General features: G+C 41.3%; 1 protein-coding gene across 1 annotated transcript in view; it reads right to left on the bottom strand.

The window, feature by feature from the left end:
* The window catches only part of ANO2 (anoctamin 2), a 195,529-nt gene that overhangs the window by 13,747 nt on the left and 158,887 nt on the right, over window positions 1-22,895 (bottom strand). The window contains exons 18-20 of the mRNA XM_075051673.1: window positions 22,382-22,439; window positions 21,417-21,517; window positions 12,177-12,325 (exon numbers count right to left, since the gene is read on the bottom strand). Of these exons, the coding sequence (XP_074907774.1) occupies window positions 12,177-12,325; window positions 21,417-21,517; window positions 22,382-22,439 (308 nt within the window). The remainder of the gene's footprint in view (window positions 1-12,176; window positions 12,326-21,416; window positions 21,518-22,381; window positions 22,440-22,895) is intronic.

Raw genomic sequence — 22,895 nt, forward strand, 5'->3', positions numbered from 1 at the left:
CAAAGCATACAAACAGGCTATCCTTGAAATCATACTTTCCTGAATATTTTATGTTAAGAGTCAGGAAAAGGAATTAACAAGGAAATAAAAACAGATGTTAAGAGTCGTGTCCCAAAAAACTGTGAAATGCTTAGAAAAATACAGAGCACCAAAATACGCCTTATTTGGGTTTAAGTGAATTTAGCAGGAATAGAACTGGGAGGATTCTGTTAAAAAAAAAAAAAAAGGAGGTATTTGCAATGCTTGAAGTATAAACCACACACGCATTTGCTTTGATGTTGTTTGCAGCCCCTTTATTCATTGCCTGGGAAAATGCAGTTTAATTTTTTTTCAAGTTCATGAAAGAATGTTCAAGGTATGCAAAGGACTTCTGGACAATTGTCTAAATATGTCTTCATAGAAAACTCTACACCAGAAGTGTTTGTGTGGCCATCTTGAAATCTCTTCAGTCTTCTAGCCTCCTTTTTATGAAAGTGTGAATGATGCAAAAAGCAGGCAAAAAAAATGAAAACAAAATCGAGCACGCCATAATTTAGATGGTCTTGTGTAGTAAACTAGCAAACAATCATTCAAAACAAGCAGTCTGTGAAGAGCCTCAGCAATTTAAAGGTAGCTGTTCAGTTCGGTCAATATTTGTAGAAACAAATATGTCAACAAAGCTTCATGGGTTAAAAAGAGAAGAATCCCTGCTGTACAGTTCAGGTCCCAAAAACAATCCAGTCACAGCACCCTGGAGTTCTGTGCATGCCTGTCCAGTCACAGTGGAAATATTTACAGTACTCTTAGGGCACTCCCAAAGATGGTTCCATCAAGGACAGCTGATGCTGAGACATCCTATTTTTGGCTGGAGGACTTGATGGCAACCCTGGAATACCCTTTTTACATTCACACTTATGCCACCAGGTCTCCATACAAAGCTCTCTTAGTGTTGACGTACAACCCTAAGACCCCACATAAGAGCCCTACCTGACTTGGGTGATCATCCTCCTGCGCTTTGAGGCAAAGGGCTAAAGAGACCTGTGCCAGGAGTTGGACCTCTGTTCATCCAGCCTCTTTCATAGCTTTTCTACTTGCCTGATAGGCCAGCCTGGAGACAGTAGAGATGAACATCACCCAGCCTCATGGCACAAGCCAGCAAACAAAACTACTGAAAATTGTGTATAAGGGGAAGTCAAGGACAGGGGAAATAACGCCTTCTCCTGGTGCATCAAAGTAGGAGACTAGATGTGCTGTCAGTGACACAGACTCTATTTCTGATGAGAGGAAAAAAACCCAAACCACATTCTATTGGTGCTCAGGACAAGCCACCTTTACTGTCTGACTGAAGCAGGAAAGAGGCAGAGACCTCAGAGCCAGCCCATGAGGTTCTCAACACCTGATGCAACATCTGCAACATCTCATCCAGGCTTAGGCTGGCTGGGCCCTGAGATGAAAACTAGAGAAGACAAACAGCACCAAGGGACATCTCTCAGACCACAGCGCTTCTCAGAAGTCCGCTTTTCACAGAAGCTGTTCCTCTGTGCACAGGGCCTGAACAGAACCCAACCCCAACAAAGACATGGCACACGCTGTCCCTCTAACTCTGGCTTCCAAATTGTGACTAAGAGCACAGATCAAGGCTTTTAAATTATGGATCTGGAGAGTGCTGGCTAGTGTTCTTGTGTAAGGGATATAGAATCAGTCCCCAGCATAAAACCTTCCATGGTGAATATCACTCAGATTGTAACAGGTTTACACACTGAGTAGCATGAGTAACCCTAGTGTCTTTTACGTCAAAACCTAACCTAAAAGAAGGTAATTTTTTATCATCATGTTGCTTCCTTCCTTACTTCTGTATCAATAATATCTGCCATAGGATCATGTGTTACTGGAAGCAAACAATAGAAGAATCACTCCTGTGCTAAGCGACTTTCCAAGTCCTAAGAAGAAACTTTTCAATATACACGCAAGCCTGGCTGAGAAACTAAGGAAAAGGTGTAATTTACTAATCTTTAGTAATAAATATATGCAGCAAGCCTACACACAACAGGCTGAGTTGCTATTTTCAAATCCATCCTCATTATAGAGATTATAGAAAAATGTAGGTTTCTCTTCAACGATTCTTTTTTTTTTTTTCTTTTGCTGCCTCACACATTGCCTTTTTGATGGCTTTTCCTGCTTTAGGGGAAATTCTTCCAAACTGCTAAGATTAATCCTTATGGTAGTCGGTAGCTACAGACATTGGATCTGATCATTTTCTTCTTAAAATTCAAAAGGGAGTTTTGCCATTGATTTTTAACAGAAGTTGGATGATGAAACCCTTTATTATTATTTCTCTTTGAGAAAAAAATGTTTTCAATTAATTGCCACATGATCCTTGGACTCTTAGAGGGGTTAGACTGGAGAAGGGAAGACCAAATGAAATAAGAATCTGAAAGTCATTGCTGATGTCAGTTTCTTCTCAAGAAAATAGTAGTGGTATAAATTTCACATGTTCACATGCATCATTTAGCTGGTTTTGGAGCCAATTTCATAAAGTTTGTTTCATTAGCAATATTTATTGCTACTCTAAACATCAATTTCTTGCCAACTCCTATCACTGCAGGCTACACATGTTGCAAACTTGCTACCAGCTGGATGAGGAAATTGCTATACATGCTGCCTACTTTGGGAATGCATGTGGTCTGGTATATTGGGTTGGGTCAAAAGTCATTGCACGCTTTTAGAAACAGGAAGTACTAATGACAAATCTGACATATATTAATAGTGACAATTTATGTTTCAGGATTCCTTGAGCAAAATTTTCTGATCACTCAGGAACATTAAGAGCATCTCTGCTGGAGTGTCTGCTAAAAAACACAAATGTATATCAGTTAGTAATATCAAAACAAACAGTCGTCAGAAATTCCACTGGTACAAATCAAAACTATGTGCAGACATGTTATTGACTGACAAGGCCTGTTCAAGAAAGAAATTCAGCACAGTCTACTGACTGAAATCAGATTCATAGTTCAGCTCACTGAAGAAATGACCCACAAAAGCTTTCCCCACAGGAAAACTTGGGAGTTTATTTGCCATGGTGAAGGCTTGGCCTCTTCCTCCCACACTACTGGTATCTGTGAAATGCCACTGAAGTCAATGGAAGTCTGCCTGATTTGTAGACTTTGGGTTTTACCCTCTGACATTTTCTCTTTTTTAGATTTACATATGACTTTTACCTTAAAACTAAATCATAAAATCACAGAATCATAGAACAGTTTGGGTTGGAAGAGACCTTTAAAGGTCATCTAGTCCAACCGCCCTGCAATAAGCAGGGACATCTTCAACTAGATCAGGTTGCTCAGAGCCCTGTCCAGCCTGGCCTTGAATGTTTCCAGGGATGGGGCATCTACCACCTCTCTGGCCAACCTGTGCCAGTGTTTCACCACCCTCATGGTAAAAAATTTCTTCCTTATATCTAATCTAAATCTTCTCTCTTTTAGTTTAAAACCATTACCCCTTGTCTTATCACATCAGGCCCTGCTAAAAACTCTGTCCCCATCTTTCTTGTAAGTCCTCTTTAAGTACTGAAAGGCTGCAATAAGGTCTCCCTAGTGCCTTTTCTTCTCCAGGCTGAACAATCCCAACTCTCTCAGCTTTTCCTCATAGGAGAGGTTTTCCAGCCCCCTGATCATTTTTGTGGCCCTCCTCTGGACCCCCTCCAACAGGTCCATGTCTTTCCTGTGCTGAGGGCCCCACAGCTGGACACAGAACTCCAGGTGGGGTCTCACCAGAGCAGAGCAGAAGGCGAGAATCACCTCCCTCAACATGCTGGCCACACTGCTTTTTCTGAAGCCCAGGATATTGTTGGCCTTCTGGGCTGCGAGCTCACATTGCCGGTTCATGTCCAGCTTTTCATCCACCAGTACCCCCAAGTCCTTCTCTGCAGGGGTGTTCTCAATCCCTTCATCCCCCAGCCTGTATTGATACTGGGGGTTGCCCCGACCCAGGTACAGGACATTGCACTTGGCCTTGCACTGTTGAACCTCATGAGATTCACACGGGCCCACTTCTTGTCCAGGTCCACCTGGATGGCATCTCATCCCTCAGGTATGTCCACTGCGCCACTCAGCTTGCTGAGGGTGCACTTGGTTCCACCATCTATGTCATCGATGAAGATGTTAAATGGTACTGTTCGCAATACAGACCCTCGAGTGACACCACTTTTCACTGATGTCCATCTGGACATTGAGCCATTGACCATTACTCTCTGGATGTGACCATCCAAGTAATTCCTCACCACCAAACAGTCCGCCCATCAAATCTATATCTCTCCAATTTATAGAGAAGGATGTTGTGGGGGACCATGTCAAAGGCCTTACAGAAGTCCAGATAGATGACATCTGTAGCTCTTCCCTTGTCCACTGATGTAGTCACTCCATCATTGAAGGCCAGTAGGTTGGTCAAGCAGTGAAGCCTTGGTGAAGCCATGCTGGCTGTCTTGAATCACCTCCCTGTCCTCCATGTGCCTTAGCATAGCTTCTGGGAGGATCTGTTCCATGATCTTCCCAGGCACAGAGGTGAGGCTGACAGGCTGGTAGTTCCCAGGGTCCTCCTTCCTATCTTTTTTAAAAATGGCTGCAATGTTTCCCTTTTTCCAGTCACCAGGGACTTCACCTGAATGCCATGACTTTTCAAGTATCATGGAAAGTGGCTTGGCAACTACATCAGCCAATGCTGTCAGGACTCTGGGATGCATCTCATTAGGTCCCACAGACTTATGTATGTTCAGGTTCCTCAGGTGGTCCAAAACCTGATCTTCTCTTACAGTGGGAGGGGCTTTGCTCCCCCAGCCCCCAACTTGCAGTCCATCCACTCGAGAGGTGTGGGAAGAGAAGTCACTAATGAAGACTGAGGCAAAAAAGTTGTTGAGTACCTCAGCCTTCTGGTTGTCCATTATTACCAGTTTTCCAGTCTTGCTCATCAAGGGGTGTATGCCTTCTTTGACTTTCCTTTTCTGGCTGGCATACCTGTAGAAGCCCTTCTTATTATTCTTTGCATCCCTTGGCAAGTTCAGCTCCAGCCACGCCTTGGCCTTCCTGACCCCATCCCTACAAAACCGGGCAGTGTCCCTATACTCTTGCCAGGATACCTCTCCCTCTTCCACTATGTATGCACTTCCTTCTTGCCATTTAGTTTGACCAGCAGGTCTTGACTAAGCCATGCCAGTCTCTTGCCTTCCTTTCCTGATTTCTTACACCTGGGCATCAAGAGCTCTTGCGCTCTATAGAAAGCATCCTTAAAGATCTGCCAGCTGCTTTGTTCTGCTCTCTTGTCCTTGAAGGAAGTTCCCCAGGGGGTCGTATTGACTAATTCCTTGAACAACTGGAATTTTGCTTTCCTAAAATTCAGGGTCCTGACTTTAGTCTTCACCTGACCCATATCCCTCAGGACTGTGAACTCCACCAGTGTGTGACCACTGCAACCCAGGCTGCCTCCAATCTTCATGTCACCTATTAGCTCACTTGCACTAGTGACCAACAGGTCCAGTGTTACAGCCCCCCCAGGCTGTCTATTACCTGGCTTAAGATGTTATCCTCAATGCATTCCAGGAGCCTCCTGGACTGCCTACAGCTCGCCATGCTACGTTTCTAGCAGATGGCAGGGTGGTTGAAGTCCCCTGGCAGGATGGGAGCCTGTGAGCGCAATGCCTCCTGTAGTTGGAGTAAAAAGGCTTCATCAACAGGCTCATGGATTTGGGAATGAGGAGGAGGGATGTGAAGTCAACAGGCCAGCAGAAAGTATCATTTCCCCTTCCCATGACATCTAGTGGAAATGATGAGAAAGCTTCCTACAGACAGACACATTTGCTTTGGGTTGTAGATAAAACCCAAACTCCAGAGGCGGTGGGGAAGGCATGGTGGTAGAGGTGCTGGCTTGGGGACAGCTGGAGTGGCAATCCTGAGGAACAGCATCACCAAGCAACTGATTCAACTTTGGGTGATGTTAAACATCCTAGTCGGACAGAAGCTATATTTACATTTAAAGAGCTGAAGAACTCTCTAGGAGGCCTCGTAAAACGCATGAACTGAAAGGTAACATTCCTGCGGCACCTGAACACAGGTTAGCTCTAACACAGAGATGGCTGTAGCCTGAGTGAGTGAGAGAAACTTGGATTGCTCTTGACTTGCCAGCTTTTCCCTCTTTCATGTTTGTGGTTCTTTGTGCTTGCTGTTAAGAGAGCAATCACGATTAGAGGTACCAGGTCAGTGTTCCCATCAGCCATCACACTGCCTCTTCTTTTAACAGTGCTAGTGGCTTTGCTGACTTGAGACTAGCGTGACTGCCATTTTGCAGAATCAAACTCCAGTGAGCAAAGGCAGAACTACATTTTCCAATATGAAAATACAGGAGATTAAAAAAAAAAACAAACCAACAGCAAATCTCACTATTTCTACTAACTTACCTAGACTTAAACAAGGGGAGGATATGGTGGGGGAGGTGAAGGAAGCCTCTTCAGGGCTTCAGGCTTCCTAGTATAAGAAATCAGACCAAAAGGAAATCCCAGCAGTTTTGAAATGGCCATGCCAAAATTGAAGTGGGATAGTTATCACCAAAACCTCCTTTACCTGTGGCACATCATACTGCAAAACACATCCTGAGATCGCTCCAAAAACTATCCCTCAGACGGTGCCTCACCAGGGCTAACCTGCTTCATAAGGAAACGCAAAAAGAACATAAGATTTGCCGCACAGGGAGGCAGATTTGTTTCAGGTTTCCATCAGAAAGGGCACATGTCAACCCTTTTGATAGAAATTAGTAGAAGAGACTCCATATGGGTACAAAAGGCAAGGACTGCCTGTGATTAGGGTACAGCCTAGTGAATGGCAGACCCAAGTCAAGAGTCTCAGCTTGGTCAGGGACTTTCTGTGTAGTTTTAAAGATGTTACCCATCCTTAAAAGTAGGAGTATCCTGGCAGGACAAACCCAAATGTAGTGAATATTCACACACAGATACATAATCTGTCCATGCCTGTTTCTGCATGAAACACCATCATCATCTGGATGGAGGAACCCAAAGGTTACAGTATGCCCAGTCTACAGTTTCTTATTCAGCTGCTTCATTCCTGGTTGAGTAGATAGCCACTGATACCAGTGGGAGCTTGCCTGATTAAATCAGTGTGAAAATTAAGAACTAAATTCTGAAACAGCAGTCACATTTCTCTCTTCTCCTTAATATCATACCTTTTCTTACATCCCAGTCATTCTGCCTTTTTAAGCAATTCAGGACAAAAAAAATCTTGCTCTGCACTTGCCCCATTATTTCCCTTCCCATCCCGTCTCAAATCAAATTTAGGAAAACAGGTAAATCAGCTGTGTAACTGCCTCTTGCCTCGCCATTTCAGCTTGCTGCCCCCTGCAGCAATCCCAGCTGACAGCTTCAGTGCTGAGTTGCACAAAGTTCTTCCTGGCGGCACGGGTGGTCTGAGAGAGTCTGCAGTGAATCTGACAGCTGAGTGCAGGGGTGCGGACCCGGGGCAACAGGCGGGCTGGGGAGGTGCAGCCGGGCTTTCATTTGCTGCACATTTGTCTTGGGTCCCACAGGCAGCGGATAGCTCGCTGTGGCACGCTGCAAGGCTCAGTGAGCTCATCTTTTCACTTGAGAAGCTAATTCTCCTGTTGTAAACAAATGTTTAGATTAGTAATTCATCCATTCATTAGCAGGGCATCTATCTAATTATCCCTGAATGCCTGCAGGATGAGGCACTCAACATTGTTTATGATCTAGGCACAAGGGACTAATCTGAAACACAGGCTTAGTGTCCAGTGATTTATAACATCAGTAGTTTAGACCCTGATACTGTAAGTTATTCCAACGAGGCAGACCTTTGCATCGAAGTGGTGTCCTTATGAATGAATCAAGGGTGATCTCCTACAGATGTCTTGAACCAGGGTAATGGCATCATCTCAGATGCAATGGGAGTTTGCTACAGGTAACAGAGAGTGGAAAGAGTTTCCTCCCTGGATGCTTTGCGTTAGGTCCAACTACAACTAGAAGAAAGCACCAGCATATAATGTTTGGAAAGCGGGATATTCTAGTTCATAACACACTCAAGGCTCCATCCTGCTTCTGTATAAGTCAGCCACACTTCTTGGATTATCACAGAGTGTACTGAGCAGTCTCTGGCCCATTATAACTGGGAAGAAGTCTGGGAAGATGTCTGGCTCCTCCTCACCCTGCCAGTGGCTTTTGCTGTAATTTGTCGCTCATGCTGCAACCAACCATGTGCTCTAGCTCCCAGAATGAGTTAGATCAACTACCACAGGTGTGCAAGACAAGAAATTAAATATTTATAAATAGTTGTATTTATTCTGTTTATTACCAATAACTAAAGGTCCTTGTCCTTAGAGAGAACTAGCTAACCAGGAAATTTTGGATGTTAAAGTGCAGACATTTCTGAGTTATGCCTGATCATAAAAACATATGAAAATGTTTACAAGGGGAAACGTCTACATTTTTTCACCATTGTTTAACTCAAAAAATTGCAAAGAAGTTTGCTTAAAGTTTCCAGAAGAAAAAATCATCTTGGGTTGAAGTAATGCATGGAAAGAAATCAATCCTAAAGGAGAATTTTTCAACACAGTATCATCACGTGCAGAAGGCGATAAGGTAGTAGAGGCTGTGACACACAGCCAGGTCCTAAGGTGAGTTGAAACAATTGAGAGGGAGATGACCGCAGGTGAGGGCTTCTTTATGTCATCTTAATGCCACTACAGGGGGCAAGGCGCAGATCCATAAACATATCCATAAAAGAGATCCCCAAATCTGCTATTATATAAAATACCTCATATAGACTTACATGTTTATATATTTACATAAATCCATTATAGAGAATCCCATATATGCATTTATAAATATATTCTAAATTATATCTATAAATCAATATAGCTATTTCTATTTAGAGAGATAAACCATACATGGTATTCACTTTTTTGGTCACAAAATGCATTCTCTTTCAGATGTTTTGAGAATAGTGGCTTGTTAAAACAGGAGTTGTCACATACAATATTTAACAGGTGTCTGGTTTTAGATAACATGCCCATTGACAAGCTGTGGTTCTCTCCGGAATACTTTTATGCCCTAAAGCTTGGGTTTGCCTCAGTTATTTCACTCCTTCCTCCTTCCCCGCCCATACCATTCCTGCTTTCTCCTTCCCTGCCTCTCCAGGGTCTACTCATGAGGCAGCTACAGGGCTGAGGGGTACACTGCAATTTTGGGTTGCATCTGGTGTGAAGAGCCTGGCCTCTTTCTTACTCCCCAGCATCCCTGTGTGCTGCTTCCTCTTGGGTTCGTTTCCCTGAGGACAGCTGAAATTGGGTTGTGTCCCAGGGCTCCAAGACTAAGTTACTTGGCGATTATTTGCACCTCTGTCTTCCTGGGTCCTGCTGAGTCACAGAGATACTCCTTGGAGTTTATAACAAACACAATTTAGAATGAGAAAGAAGGCATGTATATATTTCACTTTGGAATTCTCTATCAGATGCTTGATATATGTCCTCAGCTAATTCATCTGGAGTGTACTCCTTTGTCCAAGTGTTTGACCTGCTCCTGCTGGAGCAGTGGATGAGTGTAGGAGGATGTATGGAGAGGAATGTGAACCAACGATCTCAGTGAAAGCTGAGAGGAGGCAACAGAGGATTCCTTACAAAGCAGAATTATACCAAAAATGCCTAGTTGTTGGGTTTGCTCTCTGTATCCCTTTATACAGGCCAAATACTGTACTCAGAATTTCAAACATAATTTCATAAGTATCAGAGCAACTTTGGATAATGGAGTTACATCTTCTCTTGAGCAAAGTGCATTCAAGATGCCAAAGGGACCAGACTTCCAAATTATAACTACTGAGGACAATGGCACAGTGCCAAACATGTTAAAATGAAAATAAATTATTAAAGGTATTTTATTTGAACAAACTCAGCACTTCAAAGTTTCTTTCTTTACTCTTACCTTCCAGATAGCAGAAAGCACTCTAATGCTATGTCTCAAATGACTTACAGTGGCCACACTGACCTCAGATCCTAAATCAGAGTCTTTTAATGATATGCAAATGATGGATCAAGTCACTAAGATGTCAGCAATCCACACCAGCAGATAATAAAAAGTGCATACAGTTCCTCTCTGATAGACGTTACATCTTGAGAGAGGCATTTCTGCGAAGCAGCAGATCCAGCTCCTGGATCCCACCTAGCAGAAATCAGGAACTGCTGTCTCCCTGATGTGACAGTGTGGTTACCAAATATATAACTGGTGGCATCTTGCCACTTCAAGAATTGCTCCCAGTTCCACCCACATACTTATCCCCTCTCATGAGGAAAAGCAAACTGTGGAGCAACCTTGAAAAAGTACTGATCTCTGCCATACTTTAAGCAGCAATTTAAGTAATTGTGAAAAACAGCAAGCACATACGAACACATAGATGTTACACGCAGGGCGGGCACCAGCTTTACAAAATTAGAATACTATTAACTTTAATAGTGTTGCTCCTACTTTACATGGATTTGAAAGATGACCAAATGTCTGGCAGTGCACACCACTGGTGATGTCAGTCACTCCAGCAGGGTGATGCATGCGGAGGAAGTACGCACATGCTTTTAAAAAACTAGAGATGTGCTGGTTAAAGACCTGGTATGGAAGTTGGGAGTCTGAGAAATAATTCCCAAGTGTGGCGTAGATTTCCTTCGAGTGTGGCCAACTCAGTACCTGCCTGCTGCAGCTCTCTGTGAGTAAAATGGGAATAACAGTTCTCTGTTCCACTGTCTCTTTCAGCTGACCGAGAAGCTCTTGTAGGCTGAAGGTTCTCTCCTGTTGTGTATGTATGTGGATTTTAATTTAAGCATAGCTGGGAAAGCTGTGTATGTGATTCAATATCATGTAACACTCAGTCATGAACTAAGTAACCTAAAAAGATATTCCTACAGTTTTCTGTTGTAAAGGGTAATTTAATTCTAAGAGAAAATACACATTTATATTTTGGAATCTACATATTTTTACTACATTTGAAACTTTAATAAGCGATTTTAATTTTAGGAGGAGTTGTACCAGATAGTGGTGCTCCCATTGAGAAAGATCTCAACATGCTGGAGAAATGGTCCAATAGGAATCTCACAAAGTTCAGCAAAGGAAAATGCAAAGTCTTGCACCTGGGGAGGAATAACCCCGAGCACCAGTAGAAGCGAGGAACTGACTAGCTGGGAAGCAACTTTGCAAAAAAGGGCCTGGGTGTCCCGATGGACAGCATGTTGAACATGAATGAGCAATGTGCCGTAGCTACAGAGAAGGCCAATAGCCTTCTGGGGTGCATTAGGAAGAGTATTGCCAGAAGGTCAAGAGAGGGCATCCTTCTCTACTCAGCACTACTGTGACCACACCTGGAGTGCTCTTTCCAGTTATATGCTCCCCAGTAGAAGACATGGACATTCTGAAGTGAATCCAGTGAAAAGCCACAAAGATGATTAAGGGATTGGAGGACCTGAAGTACAAGGAGAAGCTGAGAGAGCTTGGATTGTTGTACCACAAGAAGAGAAGCCTCAAGGGGATCTTACCAAGGTGTTCGAATAACTCTTGGGTGGATTAAAGAATACAGAGCTAGACTCTTCTCGGGGGTGCCCAGTGAAAGGACAAGAGGCAATAGGCACAAATTGAAACATAGGAAATGAAATTTAAACATAATAAAAAACTTTTAATTGTAAGGATGATCAAATACTGGAACAGGTTGCACAGAGAGACTGTAGAGTCTCCATCCCTGGAAATATTCAAAACCCAACAGGACAACTGGACAAGTCCCTGAGCAACCTACTCTACCTCACCCTACTTTGAGCAGGGGGTTGAACTAGATGATCTCCAGAGGTCCCTTCCAACCTTAGCTATTCTGTGATTCTGTGGCTCAATGGTTTCTACGCACTTTTCTCAGCTGGGAACACTGGACTCTCACAATGTAAGTATTAACAGATACTAGGACTCATCATTGTTGTTATGCTGGTAATGTGGGAGTCTCATAGCCCTGTTGTCTTGCATGTAATTTCTGCAAACTACAAGTGTTTGGGGTTTTTTCCCCCTTTATCATGCCAATTTATGACATACAGTCATATATATCGTGATTGGTCCTCTGTAAATCTATGGTTATTGCAGAAAGGGAAAGGAAACTCAGAGAACTTACTCATTTCCATGTATTCTGGAGTCAGCCCAGTGAAAGGTTCCAAGATGTAGTCAAGATCCCATTGCTGAGGGTCCTTTGATTGGTTGGTGTCCATTTCCTTTGGCTCAGTTCTTTCATCCTTCAGTTTCCTGAAGAGCTTCTTTAGCTTCCTGAGGAACAAAAGTTCAGATTGAACCCTACAAGATTTGGCCTGAGTCTTTGCACAGCAGCACAAAATGTATATCATGTTACTTTGGTGCCTCATAGCCTTGGTTTGCACCATCCTTTGAAGTTCTGATGCTGCTTATTGCCAGGTGACAGGCTGCTGGGGGCAGCAGTTCCTGAGCTAAGAGGAAATTTAGAACAGCATAATGCTGTTAAAATGGAGTTGAACCCAGACCTTTTTAATAATTGTTTCTCTCTAGATACATGTTGAATGGGCATCTTCCTGAAGCTCAAGCACTGTGGACCTAAATAATATTAATAATGGGTAATACTTTCAAAAACATCACACTGAGCACCTCTCCCTTAAGAAAGAAACAAAACACCAAAAGGTAATGTGATACTTTCATACCATATATCTAGCCCAGGTGCCCTTTTCTCTCACTATGAAACTTGGGAACTTCCAATATAGTATATTTTTAAGGTCAAAATACCAGACACATTGCCAAAGAAAGAGAGTGCAAGAATGTACTGATTCCTAAACCTGGTGGACTTACGAACATTTTAGCAGAAAAACTGTCTGTTGTTCAAAGCAAAAGGAAATCAGCACCTCTGCTAATAAATCTGCAGCACCAAAAAAAAAAAAAAAAAGTGTCTCCAAGATTCTGATAGGTCCAAAGGCATTTAGGACTCTAAAAATGAATATTTTTGACTTAAAGCTAGCCCTGTGACCACCAGAAAACACCTGCAGCTCTTCAGGTTCCAGTGTTCTCTTGTCACAAGCACATATACCTGATTTTATCTAAATAGACCAAAAAAAGATGCCGCTTGTGGAACTTTAAAGAGGAAGCACTCTTTAACCAAAATGATGCTACAACTAATATAAATGATAAAATATGTACCTATTAAATGTTATAAAATATCTACCAATTAAATGTTAAGCATAAGCAATGTCTTAATTTTACTACTGGCCTTTCATACCAGAGCAAAGCAATTCCCTTGCTTCTAGCTAATATGCAAACAGGGTTCAAACTAACAGAGAGAATCAGATTAATGAAAGAGTTTCAGCAAGATTGGCAGAATTTGGTCTCAGAGAGGTGTATCATTCCTGATACACAAACAGAAAACCTACCTTAGTCACTTCAGATTCAGTAACAAATTACTGCTAGAAAAGTGTCACTTGGGATACATTCAGTAAGTCTCTCCAGTACTCCACAATGCAGCTCGTACTGGAACTCACCAGAACTTCTCTGCAAGTTTATTCCTAAGCCACTGGAAACTACAGAATTCTATAACTGCTAACATCAAAATTGGAACATTTATTGAATGCTTCTGTGAAAAATAAATATTTCTGAATTATTTTTTTTTCTGAGACTTTACCAATCATGTATATGGCAAAGTATGCAGATCAATATAGACCCTGAAAAACTTATTTCATCAGGACTTGGGTGCTTTATGCACTTGCACAACAGTATAATCTTCCTTCAGAGATTTCTCATAAGCATTTTAGAGGATCTGAATTTTCCTTCAGGTATGCCACAGTGTGTATAAATGTGCAATACCGAGCTAGCCGCCAATCGCTGTTACAGTGAGATTTGGAAATTCCCAATTTCAGTCAGGAAATATTTCTGCTACCTGAAAGGTATATATCTTGCAAGACCAGCTATACTAGTGAGTTTTCACTGCGTCTGAAGCAGAAAAGCAAAACCATTTCCTACCATTTCTTAAGTAAACACAGATCAGTTATGTCTCCCAGCTCCCATAGATCAGAAGAGGTTGTATCAGAGGTTCTCGTTTTGACCACATTTTACAATAACATCATCCCTTCTGGCCAGGCTATAAATTATTCACATGGGTGACCAATTATTTGTGTGAGTATTTCTTTGGACCTCAGTAAGAATAGTAGTATCAATCACTGTCTTACTGAGAAGGTGATACAAACTTCTTGACACTGACAAATACATGAATTTCATAAGTAGTATAATCCCAGAGTAAAACAAATCCATCTCTAAAAGAAGGATAAAGTATTCCCAATGCCCCCCACAGATGACACTTTAAATGCATATGCATCAATAACTTCATGCTATTCTACACATTGAGAAATTCTCATGGAAAAATGCAATAGAATGAGGCATTTCTTCAAAATCAAGGAAGCAAAATACATTGAATTAGCATAAAACATCAAGATTGATACTTATTATATGTCTTCATTTTGCAGAGGAAATTTATCTTTCACAAATACGCACAACGTTATTTTATAGTTCTTCACATATGTGCCATATGAGTGAAAATCCAGACTAATTCCAGTGATGTTTTGCCAGTAGTGTAAGCAGGGCTCTCCCACAAACTTTTCCCCCACAGCTTGCGATAAATCCTTTGAACTAGAGGTGTGTGGCCTGGAGACAGAAGTGTATGGGGAAATAGTAGGGGTTTTTCATTTTTACCTCCAGTTAAGCAGAACCGCTTTCTCAGACCCTAACTTAAGTAGCAGGGCAAGGCTAGCTGGCCAACTCACTAAAGGCTTTGCTGGGCAGGGTTCTTTGTTCCTGGACATACACGGAGCCACACGGGAACGCTGTGTCACCACAAAGCTCTACAGCAGCCTGGGAATGACCACAGTGGCTGCAGAATTTCTCCACCGACCAGTGTTTACAGGACCCATTCAATTTCATCACGCCATTACAGAGGAAATGGGGATTGGCAGACGTTCTTAAAACAGATCTAGATTGCATCGGGCCCTGACAGTCCCAGGATCACAAAGCTGCAAAAACCAACAGATCGCTCCAGCTTTTGTTCCAGGTGCAGCTAAGACGTAGCTCATAAGTCTGATGGTAACATCCTCAGTACTTTGGCAATACCTAGATATAGTGGGTCTAACCAAATACTTTAGTTACCCAGAAAATTCAGTTTACACAGTTTTAATAAAAGAGTGGGGAGATTTAAAACACTTCTCAAGAAAGAATTAGATGGATCTTCACAAAGATATTTGCCTCCTACATCATGCAAACTCAGCCATTTCAAGACACTAAAATTTCCTTTCCCCTTCTCTGCTTTTATGGCAATCAAGGGAACTTGTCTGTGACAGAGGTGATGTAGTATTCAGAGGGTAGGAGACTGGGAGCAGGATTTAAAACAACCAAAGAATTCCCAGAATGCTCTTGCAGCTTATCCCAATTAATTTCCTAATGTGAGGGACTCTCAGAGGACAGTGAACAATAAGTTCAAGACAGTGCTGATTTCTGTTCCAATAAAATGAAAAGAGTTATAAATGTCCCTCACGTTTCCGTGGGCAGATGAGATTGAAGAGCATCTTGCTGTCACTGTGCAGCAGCTGAGATAAAATTTGGGTGTGTTTAGATGTGAAGTCTGTACACGTGTGATCTAATCCTCTAGTTACAGCACCACAGAGTCGAGTTATGGAGTTTAATGCATACACATAACTCCCCTGAGAACCCAGTAACTAAAACAATAGTTATTGTTTTTAATGTTTATTTGGGAATACACTAAATCCAAGGCTCAGTTACTCAGGATAATTTTTAATTTTTCATCTGGCTATCTATAAGCAAGGCATGAGGAGTGGCACCTTTAACCGATTTGAGTTAAACTTTGAAGAGTGTTCTTATTTTTATTTTTATGTAATTTTTTTAAAGGATCAACTAACTGAAAGCAAGCCAAACTAATTCTTTCAAATTTTCCACAAAAAATGTACCTTTGTGTCATATCCAAGCATGTGAAGTTTGAGACCAAACAGTAATGTGTCAGAAAGTTAAAGGAACAGAGAACAGGGATTTGCACAGTGTTATTCTCCCACTATACAGCAGTAGGGCAATGAAAATGAGTTTTGCAGAGCTCTATAGCTGCACATATGATTGTGTTATTAAAACTGAGCAAGGTTTTTAAATGCACTTGTGTGAAACCTGTTTTTTAATTACTCAGCTCAACATTTTTAACAAAGTTGACAGACGATGATAATCAAGAGCTATTTTAGCTTCTGATTTCTGCATGCCAGGCAGCCCCACTAGTGAGAAAGAGGTAAGTTTGCTAATTCAGGAGCAAACTCATTGAGTCTCCGAGCAGCTTTGTGCTGAAAAGGCACATGCACCAAAGTTTCATGACCCCTCTAGTAGCCATATGAATCTGGCCAAACAGTGAAAACTGTAGAACATCCATTATTTCTGGTCCTTTTGCTGGTGAATATCAAAAAGCAAGATATATTCTTAAGGAGACTGAATAATATGAAAGGAGGATGAATGTAGGATCAGGGAGAAAGAAAATGAAGAACAGGTTTTTGTCAAAGGCTATGTCTAGAGCAGTTAAAAATGATGCTGCAGTTTCTCACGAGGGATTGGCACTAGACTGTTGTGTTAGATAGGAGATGGGAACATGGTTTAATTATGCTGTTTGTAATTCCTAATATACAAATAAGCATCACATTATGCAAGGTAATCAGCATCTGAAGAGAGCATAAAATCAATACAGGAAAATGCCCCACCCCTGAAGAACCCACAAGCTTTTGAGAAAAAATATGAGGGAAAGGAGAAATCAAAACCAAACTGATCCTGGCTGAGCTGCAAGCACATGGTGCACTTACAGGAAGCCTCCTTTAAAAAAAAAAAGACAGGTGACTCAACAGTTGCTCTATGTATACAATAAAAAGGAGTAACATGATTTGGGGGATCTAGGGGGAGACATGATGATGACTTGGGAAAAAATGAGAGATTTGTGGAGTGAGACAGAGCGGAACGTATAGAGGCTGGAGAGGCAGGGCAGCTGGGGGCCAGGTTGAAATAGGACAGATGCAGGAAAAGTATTTTCTTGGCGCAAGTCTTTGTGTCTTCGGTGGCTGCGTGGTCCTCACAATACATCTCCACCAGAGCTTGCCAGAAAGACTGGAACTGAGGATCAGTTTACCAATTTCTCAAGACTCTCAGTTAACAAATGCCCTTAGGTACTGCAAAGGCTGATCACCTGTGACAGTCGCCAAGAACTGGATTTGAAGTATTGCAAGACAATACTTGCTGGAAGAGAGATGCAGAGACTCTACTTGAAAAGACAGAAAACCCCTAGAATCCAGATGCCAGGGATGAATGATTATTTATATCAGGTGGCTTTTAAGGCTATCCTTACTGTTGATGCTTTTTCCTTTGTAGCCTGACAGAAAAGGGTACAGGGGCAAAGCTAGACAGAAAAGACTATTAGGTTGAGTAGCTGGAGCACTTGTGTCTAGAGAAAAGGAATTGCAGCAACTCACTCTCGTGTCCTTCCTTGCCTGTAATTTTATTTGTTGCTTTGGGGAAGGAGCACAGAAGGTCCAGGCTTTTCTTCAGTTGTATTCCTACAGTCTGCTCATATAAGGAGAGACCTTCTCATATTCACAGGTAGCGAGCAGGTACAAGGAGGAGGCAGGGGGAGAACAAAAGGACTTTAATCTTATTCTGTTCCACAAATTTATGGTATAGTCATGCTTCCTTGGCACCGTCAGACCTCCTGGATTCTACAGGAGTTTCAGTTGTGTTTGGGATTTATTGATTTCAAACAGAAGAAAGCAACAACCAAAAACAGGAAAGAAAAAAAAAAAAGAAAAAAATCCCATTAATTAAGAATAATTTATTAAATATAATAATAGCTATTAAAGATAAAAATAGCTATGGAAGTGTGTTTTTAAATTGATTTTATTAATTCTTGATATTCTTATCCAGCACAGTTAAGTGCATTTTGGAGTAAGTGATGGAAACTGATTTTGAATAAAAAGGCCAAAATCATGGCCCCACTAAGGTCAATCCGTTGACTACGACAGGGCCAGGTTTTCACCCTAAGGGTTTATCACCAAGGTCAAAGACAGAGAGCAATAAAATAACCACACCGCCTTTTTTCAATAAGTTCAGAAAAACAGAACTGAAGAAAAGGAGTCTTAAAGGAACTATAGATTAAGGCTCTCAAGCTCTGCTGCCTCTTAGGGTCAATTTCTGTGGCAACAGCAAAAGAATTATGGTATGTGACACATTTGAGTGAACTGTGGCATATTTACATCTGTTAAACTTGTGAATTCCATCCCCACAGAACACACATTTCAATTCAAGAAGGCTTAGTTTTCCATAATTCAATAGTTATTGCATTTACCTAGCTGTTTTGATATTCTTAGGTGCAGAAATTGAAAAAGAATTCACAGAAAGATTTAGAAGACCAGCAAGTCAAATCTGTCGTAGATGTGCAGCAGTTTCTCCAGAAACATTGAGGGGAAAAAGCAAGGATGTGTCCTAATGACCCCAAACAATACAGGGCTGCCATCTGAAGCTTGACCTCATAACTCCTCAGCCAGCACTGACCGTGGACAAGCCAGAATGAAGACATCAAATGATGGTTCCCAATTGCTGCAACATTTGGGGCTCTAGAGACATAATGGATGGCTGTTGCTTGTAAACTCCATCTGTCATCTACTTAGTAGGATTTTTTTTTGTGGGAACGAGACAGCAAATGGGAATATTGCTTTGTGATCTTCTGCAAAGCAATTAAAATGCCCTGGGTTTTACAGTGAGTGAAATCAAAAGGTTTTCTGAAAATAATCCTGAAATTCTGAGATTTCAATAAGGAATAAAACCCTTTTGATCTGGGTCATCATATAACTTAGCAGAGAGATAATTCCATGTTACAGACATATAGAGGACAGTTCCAGATTCTGAAGAACAAATCACCATTTATGATAGTTCCTTCTGCCTCTCCAGTCGGGTGAGGTTGATTGCAGCACTTGTACTCTGCCCTCAGTGAAAATACAGGGAGACAGTGGAAGAATCTGTGTTATTCACTCCGACTCTCATTCCCTCCAAAGAGGCACAAGGCAAGGGGTAAAAAAAAATGCAGCTGCTGAGAGTGGAGATAGAAAAGACTGATCTGCCTTTCTGCCACAGGAGGACTGTTCATCACAGGGTGTAGCCTGTGCAAAAGTAGACACCAGAAAACAGAACGAGGGCCTGATGAAGACGGGAATATGCTGGGAAGGAAAATATAAAACTTATCGGTAGAAAAAGGATGTTCTAACAGAGATGAGCTGACTGTAAGAGATTACCAAGGAAAACCAAGATACAGTAGGAAGCCAGATGGGAAGGCAGGAGGGCAGAGGGTGAGGGTATGTTTATCTATACATCCGTCACAACTCCTAACAACAGCATGTATAGACGTAGTAGATCACGCGTGAGACACAGACATGCCGGAACTACTACTTGTGCAACACAGGCAAGTTTGGAATCCCTTTTGGTCTGGATTTATACGTGTCCAGCAGACCTAGGCACAGCCCTCTGAAAATCTGATTGATCGGCGCTCAGAGGGTGTCTGTGTGCCTGTGTTTGTGGGGCAGATGGGGTAGAATACGGTACCGTTAAGGATCCAGTTCAAACCAGCAGAGTGGTCCATGCAGAACTAGACGGCTAACTCTGATTTAATTAACTTAAGTGTTCAGTAAAGCACTGGGCTTCTCCTGGTGCAAACAGGTCTGGTGAGAAGGGCCGAGCCCTACAGATATACACGTGATTTTCTTGAGAATGCAGACAAGCAAAGGAAAACCAGATGTGCTTATTTCAGGATGACAAGATAGCATTGTGACAGAAATGAGATATTTCTCTGGGAAGGAGAGGATGAAAGTATGTTTGTTTTTAAACAGTTATTCAGTTTTAAAAATTGAGGCCACCATAGGTTGTTGGCAGAAGGGCAGGGGAGCAGAAATGAGGGAGAAAAATGGGATGAAATTGTCACATTCTTGCACCAAGAGTTGTAGTGAGGGAATTGAGAAATAATTTGACAGGAATTTTCTGTTTGGACTGGATCAGCCTCTGCTTTCATGAGTCAAAAAAAATAAATACAGTATTTCTAAAATCATAAAATCCCCATTAAAAAAGTTCAGTAGCATTAAGTTTTTGGAAGATGGGAAAAAAAAAATCACACCAGGTTTACACTGAGAAAGCTTTAACCCTTCAACATGTCAGATATTTTGGGAATGATTTACCACCCTTTTCTGAAAATAAACTGTAAACTCAATGAGATATAGACAGAAAACAGGCCTCCCTATTGAACTTTGACACAAGAATAATGAAACCATCCATAATCCACATTTGATTTGTTTGGGAATTTTTTTTTCTCCCTATTTAAATTACTTCCAAAAAAAGTTCTTGCTAGGAAAAGGAAGGGAAAGGGCTTATTTAAAAAATATTTCGTAATCTTTAAGCATCACTCATCTTAGTTTCTAGCTAGCATCTTCAAGGCCTTTCTTAGGGATGTGATCCAAAAGCTACTGACACCACAGTCGAAAGATTCTGACTAACTTCAGTGGAGCTGAGACTTGCCCCTAAGCCAGACTCTTCGTCCCATACAACATTTCACAGATCCCTGCCACCAACAAGGATGATTCAGTTAACAGAAACAAGAGCAAACTTCCCAAGAGACAGGAGCAGGACATTCTCTGTGGATTTTCAGTGCCTGAAGGTCCCCTTGACACTGGAGACAGACCAAGAGAGATTTCTTGCTGTATTTGGAGCAGAAGGTGCTGTGCACTAAGCATCCCGTGGCAGACAGCCGCTGAGCAGCGTGTCAGCATCTCTCCCATACCCCAGCTCCTGCATCACACAGTGACATACTGACATGCAGGCACCTGAGAAATGTGTGGACTTCATCTGTAAACCCGTAAAATAGTCATAGATCAAGTAATACATTTTAACATCTTTTATGAGCCATTGCTTTTCTCCACGCCATCTCTCCTCCACTTTATACTAATTTGTATTCGATACTGCTACCCTGAAAGCTTCTCTAAAACTTCCCAAGAGATCTATCATACCTTGCCTGTTTTCCCAGGTTTCTAAAATTAATTTAGATCAATTATTTAATATATTCAATCACTTTCTTTAAGCCATTTACTGCAGATATAGCCAATTATTCAACATAAAATACAGCCAGATCATTTCATCACAACCAAAAATGTGATTTATCATCACATTCAATTAGAACCCAGTGAAGGCAGTGGCAAAAGTCCCATTCAGCTGAATAAGGATCAAGGCTCTAATTTACTGTGTCAGAGGAATAATGCATGGTAATGGAGAAGGCTGGGATACATACGGGATTCCAATTTCAAACAGATTGTTTTGAATCAGTTGTTTTCCAAGCATAATGATGCTCAGCTGAATACAGAGTTCCATCAAACAGCCTCCTGGAGCACACTGTAATTAAACAAAACCATGGAGTGTGAAGGGATTGAGAGAATTAATTTAAAAGTACCCACCTGGGAGAGCTACCAATGTCTATATGTGCCCATCGTCCCTGCCACCAATATGCACAGGAGCACGGAGCTCGTCGATCATTGCAATTCTATGCTTAACAAGGTATTTCATCTCCACTCATAAAACTGCATTATGGAAAATATGCAGAGCTCTGAAATAACTTACTGTGCCCTGGGGCTACTATATTTCCTTTTAAAATATTTACTATATAATCAATGTAATAAACATAATGCAGTATCACCAATACTCTTCCAACCTGATGTCTCCCAAGGGGAAAGAAAGTCTTCAATCTTGCAAAGACTTATGTGTAAGCTTTATTGTAAAACCTTGAGTACATCTATCGATTTTCAAGGGAATACCCGCAGCAGTTAAAAGGAATTTTGGGAAAAAAATATGTTTACAGGTTTAGCACAAAATGGCTATAGCTTTTTAGGCTATTGAAATTGCTGGGCTTCTAGTGGTCTACAGAATGAGAAGCCAGTTTCAAGTTCCAGCTCTGCCATAGGTTTCCCAAGGGTGTCAGGAAAACCATGTAATGTTTGTGCCTTAGTGCCCCATTGCAAGGCATAAAAATGGTGAAGTTTCACCTACAAAACACCATGAAGGACGCAAAACTGAAGAAAGAAAGAACATACAGGTGCTTCAGAGGGAAAATTAGGGTTTTGTCTATGTATGTTGAAGATTTAACATCTTGTTTTAACATGTTTTCTACTTTTCCCTTACTGTCTAGACTCCACTGAAATACACTGCACACATATCTCTTTTTGTTAAGGATTTCTTTGTTTGAATTTCATATGTACTTACCTCTTCCATTCGATAACCATCAAACACATATACATAATGACCAGGACGGCCAACAAATCTGAAAGCAATAACAATATAAGAAATGAAGTAAAAATAGGAAAAAAGTTAACTTTAACAACATAACTGTTCATTCATTTTAGCCAGAATATTTCAGAACTAGCTGAAAGACTAGCTTTAAAAGACTCAACACCTATTCAACTTCGATTATTTAAAATTATTTCAAAGTAATAGGCCTCTACAAATGTTTTCTGACTACATCTTGATGAAGTAATTTCAGTAAAATAATTTTCTGTGCTAAAAAATAACAAATAATATCCCTCTCTTGATTAGAGATCACAAACAAAACTGGGAACACATATCCTAACCCACATTCTCTTGCATCTGAGTAATGCCTTGAATGGAGTTATTTGCACATCTATACACAGTCAAGACTCTTCTGACTACATGGGGAGAAACAGTGAGACTGACTTTATTATAGCCATACAACACAAAAATATAGTTTAAAAAGAAATAA

The sequence above is a fragment of the Buteo buteo genome, chromosome 19, assembly GCF_964188355.1.
Source record: "Buteo buteo chromosome 19, bButBut1.hap1.1, whole genome shotgun sequence".
Lineage (NCBI taxonomy): Eukaryota > Metazoa > Chordata > Aves > Accipitriformes > Accipitridae > Buteo > Buteo buteo.